Genomic DNA, 22,345 nt, shown 5'->3' on the forward strand with positions numbered 1-22,345 from the left:
CTCTCTCTCTCTCTCTCTCTCTCTCTCTCTCTCTCTCTCTCTCTCTCTGTGTGTGTGTGTGTGTCTCTCGAACTGATATACATCGAACGATTATATCATTAGGCTTACAAGTTAGTCATAAATCTGACAGGAAAAAAATAAACTTCTTCTCTCTCCCTCTCTCATTTTGATTCAATAACTGATAAGAGATATTTATCGAAAACGAATGATGATTTTCTTGGGTAAACTGATATGCATTTATGCAATGTACATTATCCTTGACATTATAGCCATCAAGTTCAAAGCGCAATACATCTAACATATACACCGAATATTTTGTAGTAAACAAAAATCAGATGGATACACACCATCGCCGCAAAAAAAGAACACAACAGACCAAATACACACAATCACGTCACAATTCATTCGCTAATGCTCTACTTGTATAATCAATGGATTTTAATACACAAAAATTTCCTCTTTTTTTAGATGTTTCTCTTTTGTAAACGCAAACACAAACAGTGTATTTTTCCCCCTTAAGCACATTGTATTGTATCTGGTGTGTTTTAAACCGATTTTTAAACAAGCATAAGGATCGATGCTTTTTCGCCACATTCGTTTATATTTACTATGAACCCGTAGTATTTACACACGTTTCTTTCTCTTTCTCTGTGTGTATTTTTTTTGTTAAATATAAATGTTGTTTTGTACTTATTTAAAATTGTTTATAATTGAATCGAAAAGCGTCGGAAAATGCGTTCGTCGGTTTTCGTCATTCATGTGAAAAAGAGTGCTACAGTTGGTCTAGGAAATGAATGGGCACGAGCAAGCGAGAGACAGATCATCGCCAGAAATTAATCGGGTTCAAGTGTATTATACTCTCAATCCAATTTGTATACAAAAATAAAATAATGCAATGAATTACGTAAAATCGGAAGAATCGGTTTCATTTTCCAATGTATACACAAAAAATCTGGATACAAACACAACACCATCAGACTGTAGCAGAGTGGATAATAATAATATCAACATAGAAATCTGCATTCAAAAATCTGGTAGACATTATGTCTAGCGCAAAATTGTGTATAAATATTTTTCTCTTCATTACCACCATATTTCGCCTCATTGTAAATATGCTCAATCGGTGAACACACTTAGTTTCTTCTTGTTTCCCCCGTTTCACTTGTTTATGAAAATCCCTAATAATATTTACGTTTAGACCGATCTTAGAGCATCGATCGGGTTCATCGAATGTGTGTGTGTGTGTGTGTGTCTGCTTGTGTATATAAGTTTATTTGTGACGACAGGCAAACACGTAACAAGCACGGCCAATGCACACACAAAACACAATTTACATCAATTTTCCACAAATATAAACAACATTTACTCTAATTAAATTGTTTGAAATTCGATAAATATTAGAATTTCATTGATTTGCATCGAATAAGTGACCTACCCAAAGCGTATCCGCATGAAGGACCTTTTTTCGGCAGGAATTTTAAACAGAATGCATTTATGTGCGACCAAAGAATTCTTATCACACGGTAAAATGTTTTAAGCACCACTTGTCTCTGTCGACATCTGAATACTACGCTGCAAATTCTCCGACGCAAAATTTTTTCTTTGGAATTCCATTCCATGCGAACGAATCATTTTATCCGTTCGAGAATTTGAATATTAGATCGGCAAAATGTCGCACAATAAAATAGAAGATTAGGGATTTGGCCGATTTGACTAAGCCGAAAAATTCGAAATTAATTTGCTCATGTCGAATAAATATGACGATTTTATTGCTTTTCATTCCGAGAAAAAGATTGTGCAAAGAAATCGAGCATTTTCTGGTGTGCATTTCAAAGAAGCGTGGCGTTACTTGCTGCGTCAGCAAATTCATTCACGCCGAAAATCATCAAATCAAGTTGCTACGGGAGCAAATAAATTTATAAAAAAATAACCTTCACGTGAAACGAACCAATAGAATGATTGGCTCCGCCTCCCGTCATAAACGATCACGGTTTGCGTTTACGTGTTTAGGAGCATACCGTCGGTTGCCGTCGCCGCCACCAACATACGTTCAACTCACATCGCACTCCATTTATTTCTTGGTTGCGTTACATTAAATGGAAATAAATCACAGTAAGTGATCGCAATGATTTAAAAACATAAAACACCAGCACACACACTTTCGTAACTTTTAGAATGGTTGGAGCTCCATTGAATGGATTAAACGCGAAATAGCCAGTACCTGATGTGAAAGGTTTAACTACCTATGAGGATATTAAACACCAAATTAAATGGATTATATAAGATGTAGGCAAGTGCAAATGCCAGAGAAATTGATCATTTTAACCATACCGGGGCCATAATTAGGGGCTGATTTATTTCAATGTACATATCGCATGCGAACGAAAAGCGATTCGAAATGAAACGAGAATCACTGATGAAGAAAGAGGGACACATCATTCATTCACATGTGCGCGTTTTTAAGTAAACAACCAATCGCAGCCGAACGCAAGCCAGTTGTATCAAATCACATAGATGGGCCCGCGTTCTCTATTCCTTTCGCCGTACGAGTCTCATGTTCGCTGTACTCCTTTTCAAAATGATGTGTGCCTCACTTGATCAGTTTGTGCTACGAATTCAAGCGATACGGACGTCGATTCCAAACCGTCATAAGCAAAATTCATTCCTTATTCGTGTGTTGTTCACAAACCAAGAGAAACTCAACGATTGATTTTACTTCGATATTTTTTCTTCCACATGAAATGTTATTAAAAATAATTTTAATCGTTTTCTTCTAACAAAAAAATTGGTGATGCAAAAATATTGATACAAAATCAGCAAAATTGACACAAGAGAAAACTTAAAAATCAAAATCATTTCATGGAAGATTCCTAATTTTGACAAAGTGAAACAAAAATTGTGCATTTCCAAAGACTCATTTTACTGTGAATAAGCAAATTACTACGAAAATGATCAAAACACAACCGAATTTTGTTTCGATCCGTGACCAATTCTCAGTTAACTACGAACCTAGTCCCAATGAACACGATGTGAAGCCAATTTTTGCATCGAATCCATATGGTGAAAGCTACATCGATCGCGATCACATGGACGTGAAGCCACAGCCCAACTGGCAGTACCCGGATGAAATACCAGTCAAAATTGAAGAAAACCACAATGTGATTCGCTATCCACAGTATCCAAAATATTCACCGCAAAGTTTTGACACCAAGTATTCCGTGCTACCACCGTTAAATTCAACATGTTTACCACCACCAATCACCACCGAATCCGTTCATTCAATGCCAACGTCGACGATTCGATACGGTGGCACAACGTTGCAGCAAAAGTTCAGCAATATGACAATGCACCAATCGGTACCACAAATTGACGATGCACCATTGCGATCAACGTTGGCTTCAGTGCCATTGGTAACAACGATAACATCGACGACGAAGAGCACAACATCAACGTCTACATCGAATTCGACAAACACCAGCTCAACTTCATCGTCAAATACAAACACAAAAACAGAAACAAAAAAGGGTGCTCGCCGTCCAGAAAAGCCGCCCATCAGTTATATCAATTTGATCGCCAAAGCGATTCGATCATCGCCAACCAATCAACTCACCCTCAATGAAATCTACACATTTTTGCAAAACGAGTAAGTATTCACAATCATTGTGTGAACAGTGTTTTTAGTTGAAAATTGAAAAACGGTTTGAAACAACGCAAACATTTATCTTGATCGGAAAATTACGAGCATTTTATGTGTTATCGGCTTAAAAGAATTTCGGTGATTGCCATAATAGCTCAATTGTTATGCGCTTTTATGATCAAATATCCTCCACGCGCCTTTGTTTTTGGTATTCCAATATTTAGTTTCATAAGCCATCGTCAACGCATCAATTCCATTATTCTGCGTGCCTTTTATTACAATGTGAATTGCGAGACATTGCATCAGTGACACTGACTCAATTGACAATCAAGTGTAACATAATACGCATCTTATTTTCTAAATAATTTACGCCTAGAACTTGTGAATGATTTTTCATAAACAATCATGTTTTAACGTGATATTAGAGAAGAATGCGTTTTTGCGATTATCGTTTGCACTAGTGATGTCATTAATGTAAAAAAGAGAAGAAATAAAAGGTTCCATAAATGACAAATCTCCGTATGAACTAATAGAAAATAGAATGCAAAATATCGGAAATAGAAGATAGAAAAACTGGAATGTGTATCGTTGATAAAAGTGTGTATGTGTATTATTAATTTGGAATTTATCGTATTGCAGGCATCAATTTTTTCGCAGCGACTACATTGGATGGAAGAATTCCGTACGTCACAATTTATCGCTAAACGAATGCTTCCTGAAAGTCAACAAAGTAATAAACAATTTTTTCTATGACTCATTGAGTTTTATCCCTCTAATTGAATGTGATGGTTTTTCTGGATGCAGGAACAGAGCAATGGATTGGGCAAACCCGGAAAGGGTCACTTCTGGACGATAGATCCAAAATCGAATCATGAATTTCAAGAAGAAGGAAGTTTACGTCGACGCACTCGTGGCTTTCGTCGGCGCCAGCAAACAAAATCATACTCACAGCCGTACACCCATTTCCCCGTTTACTGCGATTATCCCAACACTCGAACGGATGAACGCAACGAATTTCCGGTGAGTTTTCGTCAAGTGTGAAAATAATAGATAATGAAGACTCTTCACTAAAGAAGCAATTGATTTTAAATCCTTTGGAAAATTATCAGAAATATGGACACCATTTATTCAACCCTCCATTTATACAGTCCAACTAACGATTTTTTGTTTATTCAATTTCAGAATTCAAATTACTATACAGATCAATACGCTCCATATGCACCACAAGGATACCCACCGCACGGTGCCTACCATTCGACCGACGCTTACCACTCAACTGATGCCTCAGGTGCACCAATGCATGCTCCACGATACACATTCGATACATCAGGTTTGTATTTGGTTTTATTTCATAAAGAGAGACTAGCTTATTCCATCTTCCCATTCAATCAATAAAAACGATTTTGATCCATTGTCCGTTTTAAACCATTTAATTTATTTGAATTCGCAGTTTTTCGCGATTTTTCTTTTTTTCACATGGATATTTGTGCATTCAGTAAAGAATTTAGCTTTTTGAATCCAATTTGATAAATGTTCGATTAATTTTGATTTTTTTCTCCATGATTTCAGCTTTCCCGTCGGCATCGCTTCCGATCTATGATCAAAAGTACCATCAACCGCTGTACAATGAAGGTGCCAAATATTAAATTGATTACATAAATAGAAGAAAAAAAACGAATAACGATTCGAACAAAGAACGAAGCCAAAACGAAAACAGACCAAGAAACCGCAGACCATGCGATAAAACATACTCCATTTTTATGAAACTATAGCAGTAAATTAGATTTTAAGTAACAACCAGATTTGTATGAAGCATGAAGCTTGAAACTCAAAAACACTTTCAAAATTAATTGGGTGTTGACATTTTTTTTTACAAATAAAGAAAGGACATGAACTATGTTCTATGTTCAACTCATGCAATGATTGTTCTCATTCCCACTATTCGCATTATTCCAGAAGTTTCTTCTAAGCTTCATCTCTTTTTTTTTCGCATTCCAAATGATTCGAAACGGTGAGTAGCTGAAACAAATCAAATGCAAAGAAAACTGAACTTGAATTTGGCGCGATTGCCTGATGAAAACACTTGCACGAATGTTCCGATTCACGTGTAATGGTTGCAGATGGCGTTGTGGGTCTGTCAATCCGGTTGATATTTCATATGGCCCAACATACAGTTCATATGGTTAACGGTTGAGGTCGCTCTTTATCGATGTGGCTGAAATTTGTTCGCATTTTTTTACGAAGCAAAAAGATAATCGTGAGTTTAATTTGGCTGTCCAACCAGCAAAAGTGAATTATTTGTATTACGAAGCAGTGATAAACACACGCATTTTTTTCTAAAAAAAATAAAAACCCAACAACTAAATAACACATTTGAGCTCTCCATTTTTAACCGAATGCTAATAAAAAATGGTCATAAAGGACTTGCAATGTCCATATTAACGTGCCATGGATCAAAGTAATTTGGTGAGTGAAACACATTTGATATTTTTGTTTTCCATTTTTGAAAAACGTACATGCCGAACACACAAATATCACATTGACTCATGAATTACACACTTCTATTTCGATGTCATTTTCGAACGAATTCTATCGCCTATAAATTAGTTTGTGCTTATATGAAAAATATATATAGATAGAAAGAGAGAGAGAGAGAGAGAGAGAGAGAGAGAGAGAAAGAAAAAGCGACGAAGAAAAAAGAATATCAAATATATGAGAATCGACAAGCGGACTTTAGCAGCCAATTGATTCATGTTCGAAAAATGAAAAGAGAACGAAGCCACCTTAGAGTTGCTTGAATGTGAATCTCGAGTTATTATTTTCTTTTGTCATGTTGTGTTTGATGGAAAACAAATCAAACCTCCGAGACACATAGGCTATAAATCAAAGTGAAATAATATTTCGGTAAAATGCATTGCAATTTAATGTTCTGAATAAAAAAATCAGTGAATAATCTACGAAACGGAGAATCCACACCGATCAACAATGTGCACATAGAATTCTCATGCAATGGATATGATTCAATGAAATCTTCATTTTTTCTGCTGTTATTTTGTATTGAACGACGGAGCAAGAGAGAGAGAGAGATAGAGAGAGAGCTAAAGAAAAAAAGCACATTTTTTTTGTCATTTTTGGAACCGTCATCCGAAGCACCACATCAAAATCAAGTTATGTGTGGTGTGTGCCTGCCTGCCAGTTTTGTGCGCGTGTATGTGTGCCCGATTTCAAAATCACATCATTTTCAGAATGGTTTTTTTTGGTTGTATTCGATTTTCGAAAATTTTCTTTTCGCTTGACTCGGTGAATTTTGTTTTGCTAATTGATTAGTTGTCATATCATGTTATGGCATTGCGGTTTAAAATTCTTCTTTTCCGAATTTCCGTCCGGTTCATTTTTGTTGTTTTTTATTTTTTATTTTGTCGGTGATGTGATGTGAATGTGTGTGTGTTTGTGTGTGTGTGTGAGTGAGTGAATTTACAATCCGAAAAATTCTATTTTGTTAATGTATAGTGGCCAAATGATTATAGAAATAATATAAATTATGGATGACAATTAGAAATGAGCACGTCTGATTTTGTGCAATTGTGTGCGTGAATGTATGTGCCGTGCGTGTGCGACACACAGTATGCAATATATTAAATGCCAACATTCGACTAACCAAGTAGAAAGACTTGATTTATTACAGATATTCGCCTTTAGTTTTTTTTCTCTTCATTCTTGTGCTGCTGCTGATTCTCTCATAGTTTTTTTTCCCGTCTTCTGTATGTTCGAGAAAGAAAGAAATGTGTTTGTGTGTGTGTGCGTGAATCGGTGAATTCGTGTTCTTCAATTCGTTCTTCTTGGCCGTACGGTCGTGAACTGCCACTGGTGTGAGTGCATACCATTGCTTGAGCACCGAACTTGTATTTGACCGTGTGTGTGTGTGTGCATGCTTGTGTGTGTGTATCTTTGACGACTCTTTTTTTTCCTTCTTCTGTTTCAAAAACAACAACAAAAAACGAATTTAATTATAGTATATATTTGATTTTCTCATTCGGTTGACTGTGTCAGAGTGTTGTTTTGTGCTGTGTATTGCTTTCCTTTCTTCAGTTTATTATTTATTTTTTTCTGTGTTTCTTGTGATAATTTTTGCAAATCATCATCATTTTGACACAAGCAAGCAAGCAAACAATTCACACACAATTCATAAATCCGTGCAATGGTGCAATAGTAAACAGTGGCTGAATTTTTCAATAAGAAACAATTGAACGAATGTGAACGACAAAAAAAGCAACAAACCAATGACAATCGCGGTGACAAGACCTTTCGATCCGGAACTTGATCGGTTCATATAGAAATCGAAATTAAAAGCAGAAAAGAAGACAAACACGGAAAAAAGAATACAGAACGAATTTAAAATTACGACCAGACCTACACAGGTCACTGTCGTTTTTTCATCGTGAAACGCATGGTGTGTTTTTGTACGTGTTTTAGATGCAATATTGAATATAGCATAGAATGTGCTGCGTTTGGTGATTTTGTAAGAATGAGAAGCAGTGCTGATTGATTTTTAAGTTGAATGTGTACGGTGACAAGGCAGCAGATGGCTCATTCAAAACAATAGATAAAAAAAAATCGGATGTGATTGTTGTAATAGAGTAAGTGTAAATTTAGACATAAATCTCGCGATTTGACAAGTATTGAAAAATTATGATAGAAATGCCAACAATATTTTCGAATTGAACTACCGAATCCATTGTTACATTGAAAAGTTCCATTTTCAATTCAATTCTCTCATTTTTGTTCTCGAACGTTTTGGGCAATATTATTTTTCGGGTAGTCGACACGACACACAAACACACATAAATACATACATACAGCCATCCATCGGGCCACTTATACACACTCGCAAACGTCATAAGGTGGGCGTTCAACGGTTGCGGCTTTCGTATTACACGTATTTCTTACTAGCCCATCTGTGTGTATGCGAGAGCACAGGGCAATTTTTAGGTTAGAATTTTCGCCTGTGTGCTTCAAATGATCTCATTCAAGCATTGGCATTCATCGTTCACCGAAAAGAAAAAAAATAGTGTTTTCGTCAATGGAACACCGAATTATCGGACAAAAAGTGTTTTTTCATGTTACAAAAGTTCACTTCTAATATTTATCTCGTCTCATTATCTGGAATAAAGCTGTTAAGCTGTTATAGTTCAGCATTTAAAAAACGGAAAAAGTAAAAAATAACACGAACTATGACACCACATGCTGGCATAATATTTATCAATGCGTTCGAGCTCTCTCTCTCTCTCTTTCTCTCTCTCGCTCGCTAGCTCGCTCTCACTGTGACAAATATCGGTACATCGTTCGCGCACACGACACACAGCCGAATTCAACATGGTATTCCATGTTCCTTCCGATTCGTTTCAAAGTACAACCGATTCTCAAAATATTGGAAGTAAAGAGCTCACACAAATATTCATTTGCATGTGTCCTTATCGTCATCGAAGAACTTTCGACTTTGGCATTTTTGAACAATCACCGATATTTACTCCATTCAATGAATCACATTTTTCTTCCATCTTCACAAAGATATGGAATTCCTATCGGAAATATGTATTGCCAAACACTGATTATTATCGACGCAAGCTGCATTGATAAGTCACTTCACTTTCTAGTACTTGTTGTTTCGTTTGCAATCTTTTTTTTTGTCTTTTCGAAATATTCATTCCCAAATTGAGTAAGGCAATCGATTGTTCGACGGAAACAAATATGTTTGTGAAAATCATACATTTGAAGTGTTTTTCCTTCAACAGATGAACTTTTGACTAAAATTCTCATAATGACTGCGCAACAAAGTCGCGAACACAACACTTTCCAGATATTCTCTTACACAATTGACGTACGTTTGATTATGAAAACAATCAGATTATCTTCGCTTCATTCATATTTGAATATTGACGTCTGGACATTCGGCCCTTTACCGCTCACACACCACCAGTTGTCATGCAAATCGAATTCACATGGTTCTCTTTTGGACGCGTTTCGCTCACAATTCTCTACCAAAACTGCGTTGAAATATCCATCAAAGTAGCCGCGTGAAACCAGAACGATTGCCTTGGCATGAATATTCATCACGATTTTTCCGTTTTATTTCGAATTGAAAGTTGCGTTTTTCACATCGGACGAAATGACCGCTCATGTGATTATTATGAAATAGACATATTTGATGTTCTTTCTCTAATTCGAATTTATTTATAAAGATTTGTTTTTTTTATCGTTACATAACTGAAAAAGTGTCAATGATTCCACATTCTGTCCACGGCTTATTTCCCTTGGGTCTGATTACATTCTTCAGGCAAAACCGCAAAGTCAACGGAATTGTTTCGAACGCATGTTTTTCAGTTTGTTCAATGAATTTGATTAGGAGCATATTTTTGAAAACCGATAAAATCAAAAATGCTGATAAGGCATATTGATGATGCAGTAAAAGAAAATTGAATGAGCCTGAAATTCGGTTCGAATTTGAGGTCTCAATGAAATCTGCACCAATGCACCCATTCAAAGTCATTTCGATGTTAAAATCACAAGGCGCTTGTATTTTTGTCTGTAAGAAATGCCCAATGTGTAATAGGCAACGTTAGCAAGTAAAATGCACACAATATTGTAGCTGAAAACAAAAATCAAAACAAACAAATGACGAAAAAAAAATCGATAGCGAAAAAAGAAAAAAACAAAACAAAAAAATGACAGAGAAGAAAAAAATAAGAGTAAATGTCTCGGTTGATTGTAGTAGCTTTTATTATCGAACAAACCGAACTCGAGATATAGCGTTTTCTTTGCAGGGCTATTCTGCGAAAAATGAATACGAGTTCTTAGATCTTTCTGATGTTGACGATATTGAACGAACACGGTTGTCATCAGCTTTGTTGCATAAACAACAACAAAAGCAGCAACAGAAGCATCAACCACAACTGCAACCATTCGATAAGCATGAACGAGCTTCATTGATAAAGCATGATGCTGCAGATGTTCAATCACGTATTAGTCAATCCACCACTTCTACGGATAGTGAATGTCAAATAGTTTCAAACGACAACCGCAACATTCAATCAAATTTAAGTTCTATTAGTTCGACCCAAAATGCGACCTCTGGTAAGCATTCAATGTAAAATTAAAACAAAACCAAAAAAAACACCTAATAGTTCAATAATCTCACACACACACAAAAAAAACGTCAAAATAAAATCAAAGCAGAAAAAAAATCAAATTTTCCAAGAAAAAAGAGAAGAAAAACAACACACAATCGGCCACAAATTTCACAAGCCACACTGTTTTCTTTAGTTTCCATTTACTTTATATTTCATTTCTGTTCCAAATGTGTGTTGCACTAAGATTCAATTTTAAATTTTTATTCAATCAATGCAAACGCATCAAATCATTCTCTAAATGCAAACCATGCATTCGTTCTGACAACGAACGCCTTATTTATTTTTGTAATTTTTTTTTTTTTGCTAATTCTCTTTAGATTCATATTTTTTTTTGCTTCTTTATCAATATGTGTTCTTTATTTTTCTAATTAGTAATTAACGGAACGCTCTTACACTCAAACCATTGTTTTATTATTGAACTAATGAAGCGTAAAATAAAAGCGGATTGAGAATACATTTTTGCAGCATCAAATTGTTTATTATTTCATTTACGTATGCTGATTATTGCTTGTGATAAAATCAATTCATCAAGTTGAACTATGTATTAATTGAAAGACATCACCAAATATGACCAAGGCAAACCAAAAAAAAACACCAATGGATTTGTCGATTTGGAATATTGGCATTTGGCATTTGTCTTTCGATGTCAGTCTTTTTTTTTCTGTTTCTCATGTAAATCGTAACTAAGTCGTTTTTTTTCCTTTTGTTTTCCATTTTCCAAAACGAAAATGTGCATCGTGGTACAACGCAATTTTGTGTTTTACATTCCCGTTTCGATGTACATTTACTGACTAGATTTCTGATGATTTTCGTCGTCAGCCATTTTTTTGTGTTATTTTTTGTTTCAAATGAGCAACGCATTAACATTCTTGTTATATTACGCACAACTTTAAATTCATTGTGCTTTGACATTATTTTAATTTAAACATCATTTTTCCGCTCTCTTTATTTTTCTCATTTTAAACACGAATTTGTTGTTGACATTTCAATGTAGATTTTTTTCTATCATTCGTATTTTGTTTTTCAATTTGAAGAAGAAGACGAAGAAATAAAAGTGATTTAATGAAATAAAAAAAAATGTGTTCAAATATTCTGTTGTTACAGTAACGAATAGTAATCTGGCGGAAACGAAGCAAATTTTCCGACTTTCATATAAAACACTGTCGAAACAAAATCAGTCGAAGAAGGAACAAATGCCGAAGATGTCGCCGCACGTAAATTCACAGGAAGATTTAACGTCCCAACAGGCGCAGAGCACACCGAATCAACAGGTGCAGCAGCAGCAGCAGCAGCAACAGCAACAAACTCAGTTGCCGGTGCAATCGGGAAATAATCAATCGATACCATCACAGTCTGCGCAACAACCCCAACAACATACACGTAAGCAATGCATCGATTTGTACAAAGAAATTTTCAGTCTCTTGCACATGCTGTCAATTAACCCTCTCTCTCTCTCTCTCTTGCTCCCATTTCATTGGTTGTTGCTTTTTCTTCTTGTTGTATTTGTAGAGCCAACACCTCACTCACAAAATCAAAACCAGCCGATACAGCAGCAGCAGCAACAACAACAACAACCACTTCCTCCTCAACCGAACCATCCGACTAATAACTGTGAGCAACTTCAATTTTTTTCTCATCGGTTCTTGTCCTATAATCAATATCATTTTCATCGTATTCTTTTTCTTTCATCTCGTTCGTTAGCTGCTAGTAACATTCCTTCCCACAATGTTCAGTCACACATTTACCCACAGTCACAACAGTCATTTGTGCCGAATTATTTACCTCACATGGGTCAAGTGTCCGCTGGTAATTTTTATCATCTAACGCCACACATACCGAGCGTATATTTTAGCAATTTCACCGCCAACGTTAATGTTCATGGGTACACACAAACGATGCAACCGCCATATATACCAGCAAATTATGTTCCAAATGATAATCATCAAAGCGAACAATCGACACATCCGATCCAATCACAGCCGCATTATCAGCCAAGAACGCGACGAAATGGCCGACGCGGCGGTGGCAACAATGGTGGATACTCACGGCGTGAATTCTCATCGCGACAAATAAACTCGGTTCAGGAAATCAACTCCGCACAAACGTCAACGCATGCAATTGACTCACCAGTGATGCAACAGTCATCCAACTATGGTCCATATTACATTAATCCATATGTCGGTATTTATCCGAATCAATTTGCCATCGGACATCATTCGACAACTGCCGCTCAACATGCCACTGGTACACCACTATACGGCTATGGATATCCAGCATATCATCCGGGCATCATTTATCCGGCTGCTGTTATGCCAGTCGATTATGTTCTCGACGAAAAATCAGACGATGGAATGGGGGTGAGTGAAGCAAAAATGTAGTAAAAAGGGGACAAATCAATCCAAAATCCAATAAATTCGATATTTGTGATCGAATATTCTAATTCAAAATAAAATCACATTCTAATCGAATGGATTTCGATTTTTCTCACGATTTTTTTTTCTTCAGCAGGAGCAATTATTGGAGTATCCTCAGGGACAAGTTGATCCACAAATGCATCAGCCCATTGAAGAATATTTATCGAATCAAGCGCCGGCGATACCTCCTCAAAACGACTTTAGTACTCAACATGGAAATGAAGAATTTGTGATGAGACAAGCGAATGAGTTTATCCCTCAGCATAAGCAGCAACAGCTACAACCAAATGAATATATCGGTGAGTTGAATTTGGCTTTTCATTCAAATAATTCAATGCGTTTTGCATGTGCAATTGTGCAATCACTTAACGTTGATATTCGTTTCTCTTTTCATTCGCTTTAACAGTAGTCGATCATCATTCACCGCATTTGAATGAGTTTGTGGCACCACCTCAGGAACAAAACATACACCATCAGCATCAACATCAACCAATGGTAGAACCAGAAAAAGTTAACGAAATTCCTATTCAAACCGAAATTAAACAGGTAATTGTTTCCACCGTCTTTTTTTTACTGAGATATTGAATAACGATAAAGAGACAGAGAGATCTCTGAATAAAATCTAAACAAAAACTAATGGGAAAATCCATTAATTCTCATTTCCAAAGGAGCATTCGATGCAATCGCACATCATCAATCGAGATAATAATCGGAATAATGAACACATTTATGACAATGCTCAAGCGCCTAGCTTTGCAAATATTCTAAATGATTCGCATACGGTGAACGAAATGGCCATTTCATCCGAGATGAAGAATGTTTTGAATAATTCTGTGCCAAAAAATCAACAAACCATTATGTTGCAGCCGTTGGTTGATACAAATGAAAATAATATCGTATCAAATAGCATTGGTGATGGACCGACGCTGACGCAATTGCCACCACCACCACAACAGCAACAACAACAGCAGCAACAAATTCAGACGCAACAAAAGCCAATTGCACAGGCCAATGGTTCAATCAATGGGCTTGTACAGACAATGAATGAAAAATTGGTGGTGCGCACCAATAGCAAAGCTCAACAAACACCAACGACGGCCTGGTCAATGAAAAAGAGCACACAATCGGTTGCTGTTTCCGTTGTGCCGTCAAACAACTATCCACACAACGAAGTGCATGCAGCAAAGCAAAATGTTTTAGGTAGTAACAATAATAATAATATACCGATAGTGCCAAAAGTAGAAGAACAACATCAACATCAACATCAACATCAACATCAACAACAGCATCAACATCATCACCATCATCACCATCAGCAAAGCTCAAAGGTGACGGCGACCGCTGCAACAATAGCTACGGAAAAATCGGTTCAATCAAGTCCAGATATCACAACAACGCAACAATCATCCGAAGTGCAAACCGTTCCTGTATCGGATATGCAACCAGAAGAGCCATCGATATTTGCCAACAACAATAACACCAACAACATCAATAACAATGCCAGGTAAATTGAGGCTACTTCCGATAAGTCAATTTTTTCAATTTTATTCGTAACGATTGACCTTTAACATTGTGAATGTCAAATTTACAGCAATCGTAGTGAAAATTCTAAAACACCCGCCTCGCAATCGATTCCACAAGCGCAAGCGTCAGCTCCAGCACCAAATAGCTGGGCATCACTGTTCGCTCCAAAAGAATCGGCCAGTTTGGAATCACAAAAAAAACCAGTCGCTAAAGTATCACCATACAACTCGAGTCAAGAACCAAAACCAAGTAACCCACCACTTCGAACAACACCACAATCCACCACTAATGCACCAGGTAAATCCACGTTATTCGACATCAACTCCTGATGTGAGGCTAAAAATGTCGACCATTTTTTCTAACAAAATCTGTTTCCATTCTTTAGTTTTGTCTTACTCATCAGCGGCTTCATCTACAGCTAACGGAAGCAAACGACCAACACCAGCCAAAGCACGTGTTGCACCATCAGCAAAACCGCCACAAAATAGCTCAGAACCATCCGTTGATGAATCATCATATAGATTAGGAGGTAATTTATTCACACTCCATTCGTTAGCTCAGCCATAGTCGACTATAAGTGTGTGTCACATGGAGTCAGCAAATTACACTAAATTCCATGTTGTAATCAGCGTTACACCTGTGACAGATTAATTTCAAGCCATATGTGCAATCCTTGCGAAACTGTTCTAGTGAGCGAGATCATTTGTACGGCTTTTAACGATTTTTCTCGAGAGTTGATGTTCGAACCATTTTCCCATTCGTGGGAAAGCTATCAATTTTGAACATCTTAGTTGAGAAATCGACAGAACACCCATTCGAAAGACCCAATTTGTGATCATTTTAATGGAATATTCATATGGAGTCAGCAAGTTATTAATATTTTCAATAAAATAATTAGCGTTACACCTGTGATAGAATAACTTGAATCTTACCATGGAAAATGTACTGTGGCACTGTTCTAGTGTCCGTTCGCAATTTGTCAAGGTTCATGCGTTTTTTCTCGAGAGTTGATTTGCATCTTCGATGAATAGTCGTGATCAGTATACAAAATCTTAGTTGAGAAATCGATAGAATTCCTATTCAAACTCCGTCTTTTTGAGCTTAGTTCAACGGAATATTCACATGGAGTCAGCAAATTACACTAAATTCCAAGTTGTAATCAGCGTTACACCTGTGATAGATCAATTTCAAGCCATATGTGCAATCCTTGCGAAACTGTTCTAGTGAGCGAGATCATTTGCACGGCTTCTAATGATTTTTCTCGAGAGTTGATGTTCGTACCTTTTTCTCGTTCGCGGGAAAGCTATCAATTTTGAACATCTTAGTTGAGAAATCGACAAAATCTCCAGTCGTAAACCTTCTTATAAGTTTAGTTGAATAGTTTACTCACATGGAGTCAGCAAGTTATTGATCTTTTAAATGAAATAATTAGCGTTACACCTGTGATAGAATAATTTGAACTTTACCATGGCAAAATGTACTGTGACACTGTTCTAGTGCCCGTTTGCAATTTGTCAAGGTTCATGCGTTTTTTCTCGAGAGTTGATTTGCATCTGCGATGAACAATCGTGTTCAGTATACAAAATCATAGTTGAGAAAACGACATACCACCATCTTACTCTAAATGTTAGATTTAAAATAGAAAATAGACTTTAAATCGTTCCATTTCACAAGAATACCATAAATTAATCAATTACCTCCCCGTTTTGTTCTCTTTCATCACAGATTTTATCTTAAAATACAAAGTCGACAATAACTCAATTAGTCTGCGACCGCGTGGTTTAACGAATCGGTCAAATTATTGTTATATCAATGCGATATTACAAGCTCTATTGGCATGTCCACCGTTTTATAATCTTATGAAATCAATACCATTGGATGCGCCAGTTCAACGTTTCAAAACGAATACACCAACCATTGATGCGGTGCACGAGTTGGTGCGTGAATTTTCCAATCTGCCAAATGGTTCGCGGCTGCATCGTCGCGATAAAGGTGGAAATAAAAAGGAGGATGTCACATTTGAACTAGTCACCGATTCATCAATCGAACCGACCGCAATACACAAACTCTGGAACAGCACACGAAACGACAATGAAGGTCGACAAGAAGATGCTGAAGAGTTTTTAGGATATGTTCTTAACAAATTAAACGATGAAATGCTTGAGGTAATTCCCATGAACTATGGCTTTTCTTTCATTCGAGATTTTTTAAATGAGTTTTTTTTAATGCAGTTGAAAAAATTGGTTGAAAAACCAGCCGAACCCGTACCAAATGGAATTGAAAATGGTGATGGTGCTGATGATGAAGGAAATGAATGGCAGGTAAGAGTCAAAGTATAGAAAAATGCGTATTTTTTTCGGTGTTAACTGGTTAGTAATCGGAATTAATGGTTGATTTCAGTTGATTGGAACGAGGAACAAAGGTGCTGTCACAAGATCAACAGATTTTGGTCGGACACCTCTCAGTGAAATTTTCCGCGGTGAACTAAGATCACGTTTACAACGTGAAGGTGATCACCCTTCAACCGATGTCATGCAACCATTCTTTACACTTCAACTGAACATTGAGGTTTGTGTCCGTTTTGTCTTCATATCCCGACGATTTTACGTCAATTGACCGACACCATTTCTTACAATGTGTTCATTTATTCAATTTATAGAAAGCGAATTCGGTGAAGGAAGCACTCGAGAATTTCGTGAATAAGGACCAATTAGAAGGAGTCACTTGCACCAAAACAAATCAAGAGGTGAACGCTTGGCAGCAAATGACTTTGGAAAAGTTGCCGATTGTATTGATTCTACATTTGAAATGGTTCGATTACAAAGGCGACGTTTGTACAAAAATACTTAAGACTGTTGATTTCCCCATTGAATTAAAATTGGATCCAAGTAAGTGACCTTTGCTCATTTAACCGTTCAACTCTTTTTCCTACTTTCGATGGAGCCACAAACTAAAATCCATTGATATCTATTCAAATTCGCATAGAAATCTTATCGTCAAAGAAATACACGGCCAAGCAACGACAATATCGATTATTTGCGGTTGTATATCACGATGGTAAGGAGGCGTCTAAAGGTCATTACATAACAGATGTTTATCACACTGGGTACTTAAACTGGATTCGGTACGATGATAGCACGGTGAAACGAGTTAGTTTGAAGAATGTTTTGCATCCGAATACACCACGTGTACCATATCTACTATATTATCAGCGAATGGATACGATACCAGCACCGGCCACCAACAGCAATACAAATGCCACCACCAATGCTCATTCACACAAATAAATTGCCAGCCAATTTTTGAGTTTAATAATGTCATTTGTACTTGTTGGAACGAATTGATGCGAGGGCCGACGGTTGCCGGCCCCAATTTGCCTAAACGACTTCTTAAAAAAAAAATTTTTTGAAAGAAAATGAGTTACATTCGGCATCGATTTCCAAGCGCAATTTGGCGGGTTCTATTTCAATTTTCGTAAAAAAAAACAACAATTTCGATTGTGACTGTGACAAAATAGAAAGAAACATTTTTAAATTAAATACATGATTAAATTGCAAGTCAAAAGCAAATCATTTGATAGGTAACTGGAAACGATACACGCTGAAACAGATGTATTCGTGCAAGTGTAAAAGATTACACGTTATTCATGTTTAGTCTTTTGTTCTTAACTATCATATTATTTTTAATATTATTAATTTTTTTTTTTCGATCGCATCATAAGTTTAAAGAATATTATTGGAAGTATTTGAATTTTTTTTTTCTCCTCCAAATTTCGATTCTCTCATTCTACGAATAAAGAATATGATTGACACTGTCAAGCAAAACAAAAACTGAAAAGAAATAGCAAGAAAAAAACGTCGTATAACTGATGCTTAGCTAAAATAGAAAGAGAAAGTCGTAGAGAAATTGCGCCGTTTTTCTAAAACATCGGACAAATATTGGCCGAATCGCGTTTTAGAGCTGGTGATATCAATGGCAGCAACGTAAAATCAAGCAAACTGGAATTCAATTTTTGAGCACATAGATCAAAGATGGAACAAACAAAAAAGTGAAAAGAAATTACAAAAAGAAATCATTGTTATCACAAATGAAACAACAACAAAAACACACACACCTAGCAACATGTAAATTTGCAACACCTAAAATCTAAAGACAAACAAAACTGAAATGTAATTTTAATGAATTAATAATTATTATTATTTTCGTCATCAACATATGGATGGACTAATTAATATATAGTTTATAAAACTTAGTTGTTATTTATGAAAAAAAAGGAGCGGTGATGAAAATGAAACGAAAAAAAAGAAGAAGGTGAAAAAATGATTTCGAATTAGATTTGATTTTCGAAACAGAGACATAAAGAATAAAAACTGAAAATTACTGTGTAAGAATGAATTAAAAGCAGCGTCTTAGCTACACAAAGGCTAGAGCGTACACACATCTGTGGAAAAAACAACAACAAAAAAATTGAGCAAAAACAGCTAACAAATCGATAGTGGTTCGAAAGACCAAATTTGAAGCGTTTTTTTTTTTAAATATTTGATTTAAGTTGAGAAAATGAGTTTTTTTGTAGTCCATTTTTCACAACACACACTCACGCGCGTTAGGTAAATACTAAAAAGAAAGTTTTCTTTTGTGAGAAATACCCATTGGATAATTAAATCATTATATTTTTACGATAAAATTTAAGGCATACAAAATAAGAACCAAGAAAAAAATCACACGAGAATATATAAATATATTCACATGGCGCATATAGGTAGAGAGCCTAGTTGCTTTTCTAATAACGAAACAAACACATATTTTTTCTCGTATTTTTTTCTAAAAAAACATTTTCTCGTCTTCACATAGCGCATGAATTTAACATTTAAAATTAGATATTGGTTTAAGTTGTTATTTTTGTTATTTTCATGAAGAGAAAAACCAATCAGTCTGACAAATTCAGATTAGGTAATTCTGGGTGCTAGACATCAAGTCACGAATACTCGAAAGGAATCTATCGAAAAATGTGTGCATCATGCGTCGTAATACAGATTGTGTATCTGCTTTTTTTTATTTAAACCTAAACCAGAGAAGATAAGAAAAGAGTGGGTTTTTCGTTGATTTGGTGTTTAGCTACCGGAATGGAATGTCGTATAACACATTAAAGCACCAAAAAAATGAAATCTAGAGGTAATTTCGTTTTCATAGACACACACACACACCCACACTGCGCAGGAAGAAACACACAAAAAAATGATGCAAAAATATTTAATCGATTTTATTAGTTGACCTAATTAATAACGATCCTTTCTAATGTGTAAGAGATTGCGGTGTAGATTGCACTGCAGCAATAAATAAACAAATACAAAGGGACGAGAATGAAAAAAAAACAATTAGCATGGCGCAAACAATAGACAACTTCCCGCCCAATTACATGGAAAGTCGCAGCTACCAAAAAGAATACTGGAAACATACTGGTGTACTGATAGAGAAAAAAAGGAAAATGAAAACAGAATGTGTACGCAATAAACTGTAAAATGAAACGAATTTTCTATAGGAACAATGCATAACAAAAAAAATAATGAAAAAAAAATTAATTAAGAAAAAAAAAAAACCAAAAAAATTATCTAAATGATGAACAACAAAAAGCGGTCAATGACAGATAGCTGAGGATATATGCTGAGCATAGAAACTCAGTAAGCTGAGATTAGGACATTTTGACTTTATGACGTGTAGTCCATACGAATTTATAATGCCACGCATACAATTTCGTGCATTTCATCATGCATTTGTATGGACTACACGTCATAAAGTCAAAATGTCCCAATCTCAGCTTACTAAGTTTCTATGCTCAGCATATATCCTCAGCTATCTGTCATTGACTGACAAAAAGTATATTAAAACGAATGAAACAGAAAATCAATATTAGTGGTGAAATAACAAACAAACAAAAAACATCTAACTAAAATTAAATAAATTTATAATGACAGATAAAGTAAGGATAGTGTGTAAAGTTTTAGCGAATTTAAGTTGTGTCGAGGTCGTTGTTCATTTTGTAATTTGGGTTTTATGTTTGACATGTTCCGCATTCGTGGGACGTGGGGAGGTGATTCACATGGGTGAACGGTAGCCCCACCATTGTGAAGCAGGAACATTATCGACACTGAAGAAGAGAAAGAGAAAAACAAAACAAGCAACATAAATGGAGCATTATCAATTATTTAAGTACACTCTACTAAGCAAGACAAATCAACGTGTTTCTTTTTTTTCGTACCGTTTTTTTTCTGTTTGTTTTCTCTAAATCTTTCACCTAAAATGGAAAACAATGAAAGTGTTATAGTTTGTTATCTTATCAAAATGGAAAAAAAATTATGAAAAAAAAATAACTAGGAGAGGAAGAAATTCTATTAAAGGGTTAAATATGATTTATTATGATTGTAATTACATATTATTATTGCATATTTTAAAATCATGCAGAAATAAAACACACACACACATTTTCTACATTGATATAAGTGATATTAAAAGTTTAGTGAAAATTGTTTAGCTTTTCAAAATGAGCGGGCGATGGAAAATGAGCAGAGAAATAAAATTTTAATTCATTTTCATAGAAATAAAATTAAACAAACAAACAAACAAACAAACAAAAATGAAGAAGACGAAGAGGAGAGAAGGATGAAAGAGTGGCCGTCATTGAAGCCATTACAAACGGCAATATATCATCAAATTAAGCAAATTTTGTACGATACCTATTTTACTACAGACATTTAATATTTAGAATCGAGGTTGAAGCAAACAAAACCTTCTGAACCAATGCTAATGCGGACTAATGCAACAACAACATGAAACACTGTATGAAATAAACAAATCAATAACTGTGTTTCTTTTTATTTTCCACATCAATTGGTGACAAGAGCTGAGAAAAGGGATCTCTAGTTGTTGGTATATATCAATTTGTGCGATTGTCCACTCAATTTGGATGCAATCAAATGAAATGGCGTTGAATAACGTAATTCTTATGAATCGTTTAGTTAAATTTTTTTAATCATGGATACTAAACAATGCATTTGAGTGGCTCACACAGAGATGATATCATCGTACGACTGAAGCCCTGAATAGTTCTAATCAAAAACCGGTCTTTTCACATCATTTTGAACATACATCATTATAGCAAAACTACATATTGTATATCGATTGCCTGAGTGAATTAAAAAAACAAATCTTTTTGATTTGAATCCTCCCATAGTTGAAATGCATGACCGTCTCTCAGAACATTCTATGTGACCAATAAATAGAGACAAAACAAGCACACACACAAAATTTAGAGCTAATTTCGAATGGATTGTTTCAATTTAATAGAATAAATCCAAAACAAATAATACAAGAAACAAACAAAATAGAAATATTGAACATGAAAGAGCCTACAAATCATTAACATGCAATTGGATATTATGAGTGTATGGGACAAAAACCAACATGAAATGCAAATATGGTTGAAATTATGTGATCTTTGAAATATGTTTGATGTCATAAAAACAGATCCGATAGATGAACGACACGATCACCTGAATTATTTATTCGATTGTCCGATGCAAATCGAC

General features: G+C 35.5%; 2 protein-coding genes across 5 annotated transcripts; both read left to right on the forward strand.

Moving 5' to 3' along the window:
• Positions 1–2,616: 2,616 nt before the first annotated feature.
• On the forward strand, positions 2,617–5,521 carry LOC129578924 (forkhead box protein F2). Its single transcript, XM_055468219.1, has 5 exons — positions 2,617–3,643; positions 4,277–4,367; positions 4,442–4,657; positions 4,820–4,967; positions 5,207–5,521. The coding sequence occupies exons 1-5, from the start codon at positions 2,949–2,951 to the stop codon at positions 5,281–5,283; spliced, it is 1,227 nt and encodes a 408-aa protein (XP_055324194.1). The 5' UTR covers positions 2,617–2,948; the 3' UTR covers positions 5,284–5,521.
• Positions 5,522–5,753: 232 nt separating this feature from the next.
• Positions 5,754–18,976, forward strand: LOC129578922 (putative mediator of RNA polymerase II transcription subunit 26). Of its 4 annotated transcripts, none has more exons than XM_055468215.1 (15): positions 5,754–6,103; positions 10,459–10,768; positions 11,929–12,204; positions 12,334–12,435; positions 12,526–13,181; positions 13,330–13,537; positions 13,645–13,784; positions 13,907–14,742; positions 14,830–15,059; positions 15,148–15,291; positions 16,488–16,927; positions 16,994–17,083; positions 17,163–17,330; positions 17,422–17,650; positions 17,748–18,976. In XM_055468215.1, the coding sequence occupies exons 1-15, from the start codon at positions 6,086–6,088 to the stop codon at positions 18,047–18,049; spliced, it is 4,149 nt and encodes a 1,382-aa protein (XP_055324190.1). In that variant the 5' UTR covers positions 5,754–6,085; the 3' UTR covers positions 18,050–18,976. The 4 variants fall into 4 exon arrangements, with proteins under 4 accessions (XP_055324190.1, XP_055324191.1, XP_055324192.1 ...); XM_055468216.1 differs by having other exon boundaries at positions 5,777–6,103; positions 13,333–13,537; XM_055468217.1 differs by lacking the exon at positions 5,754–6,103 and adding an exon at positions 7,794–8,274.
• Positions 18,977–22,345: the final 3,369 nt, after the last annotated feature.

This window comes from Sitodiplosis mosellana, unplaced genomic scaffold (assembly GCF_009176505.1).
Source record: "Sitodiplosis mosellana isolate CC-2019 unplaced genomic scaffold, AAFC_SMos_1.0 Smas_scaffold_6226, whole genome shotgun sequence".
NCBI classification, from domain to species: domain Eukaryota; kingdom Metazoa; phylum Arthropoda; class Insecta; order Diptera; family Cecidomyiidae; genus Sitodiplosis; species Sitodiplosis mosellana.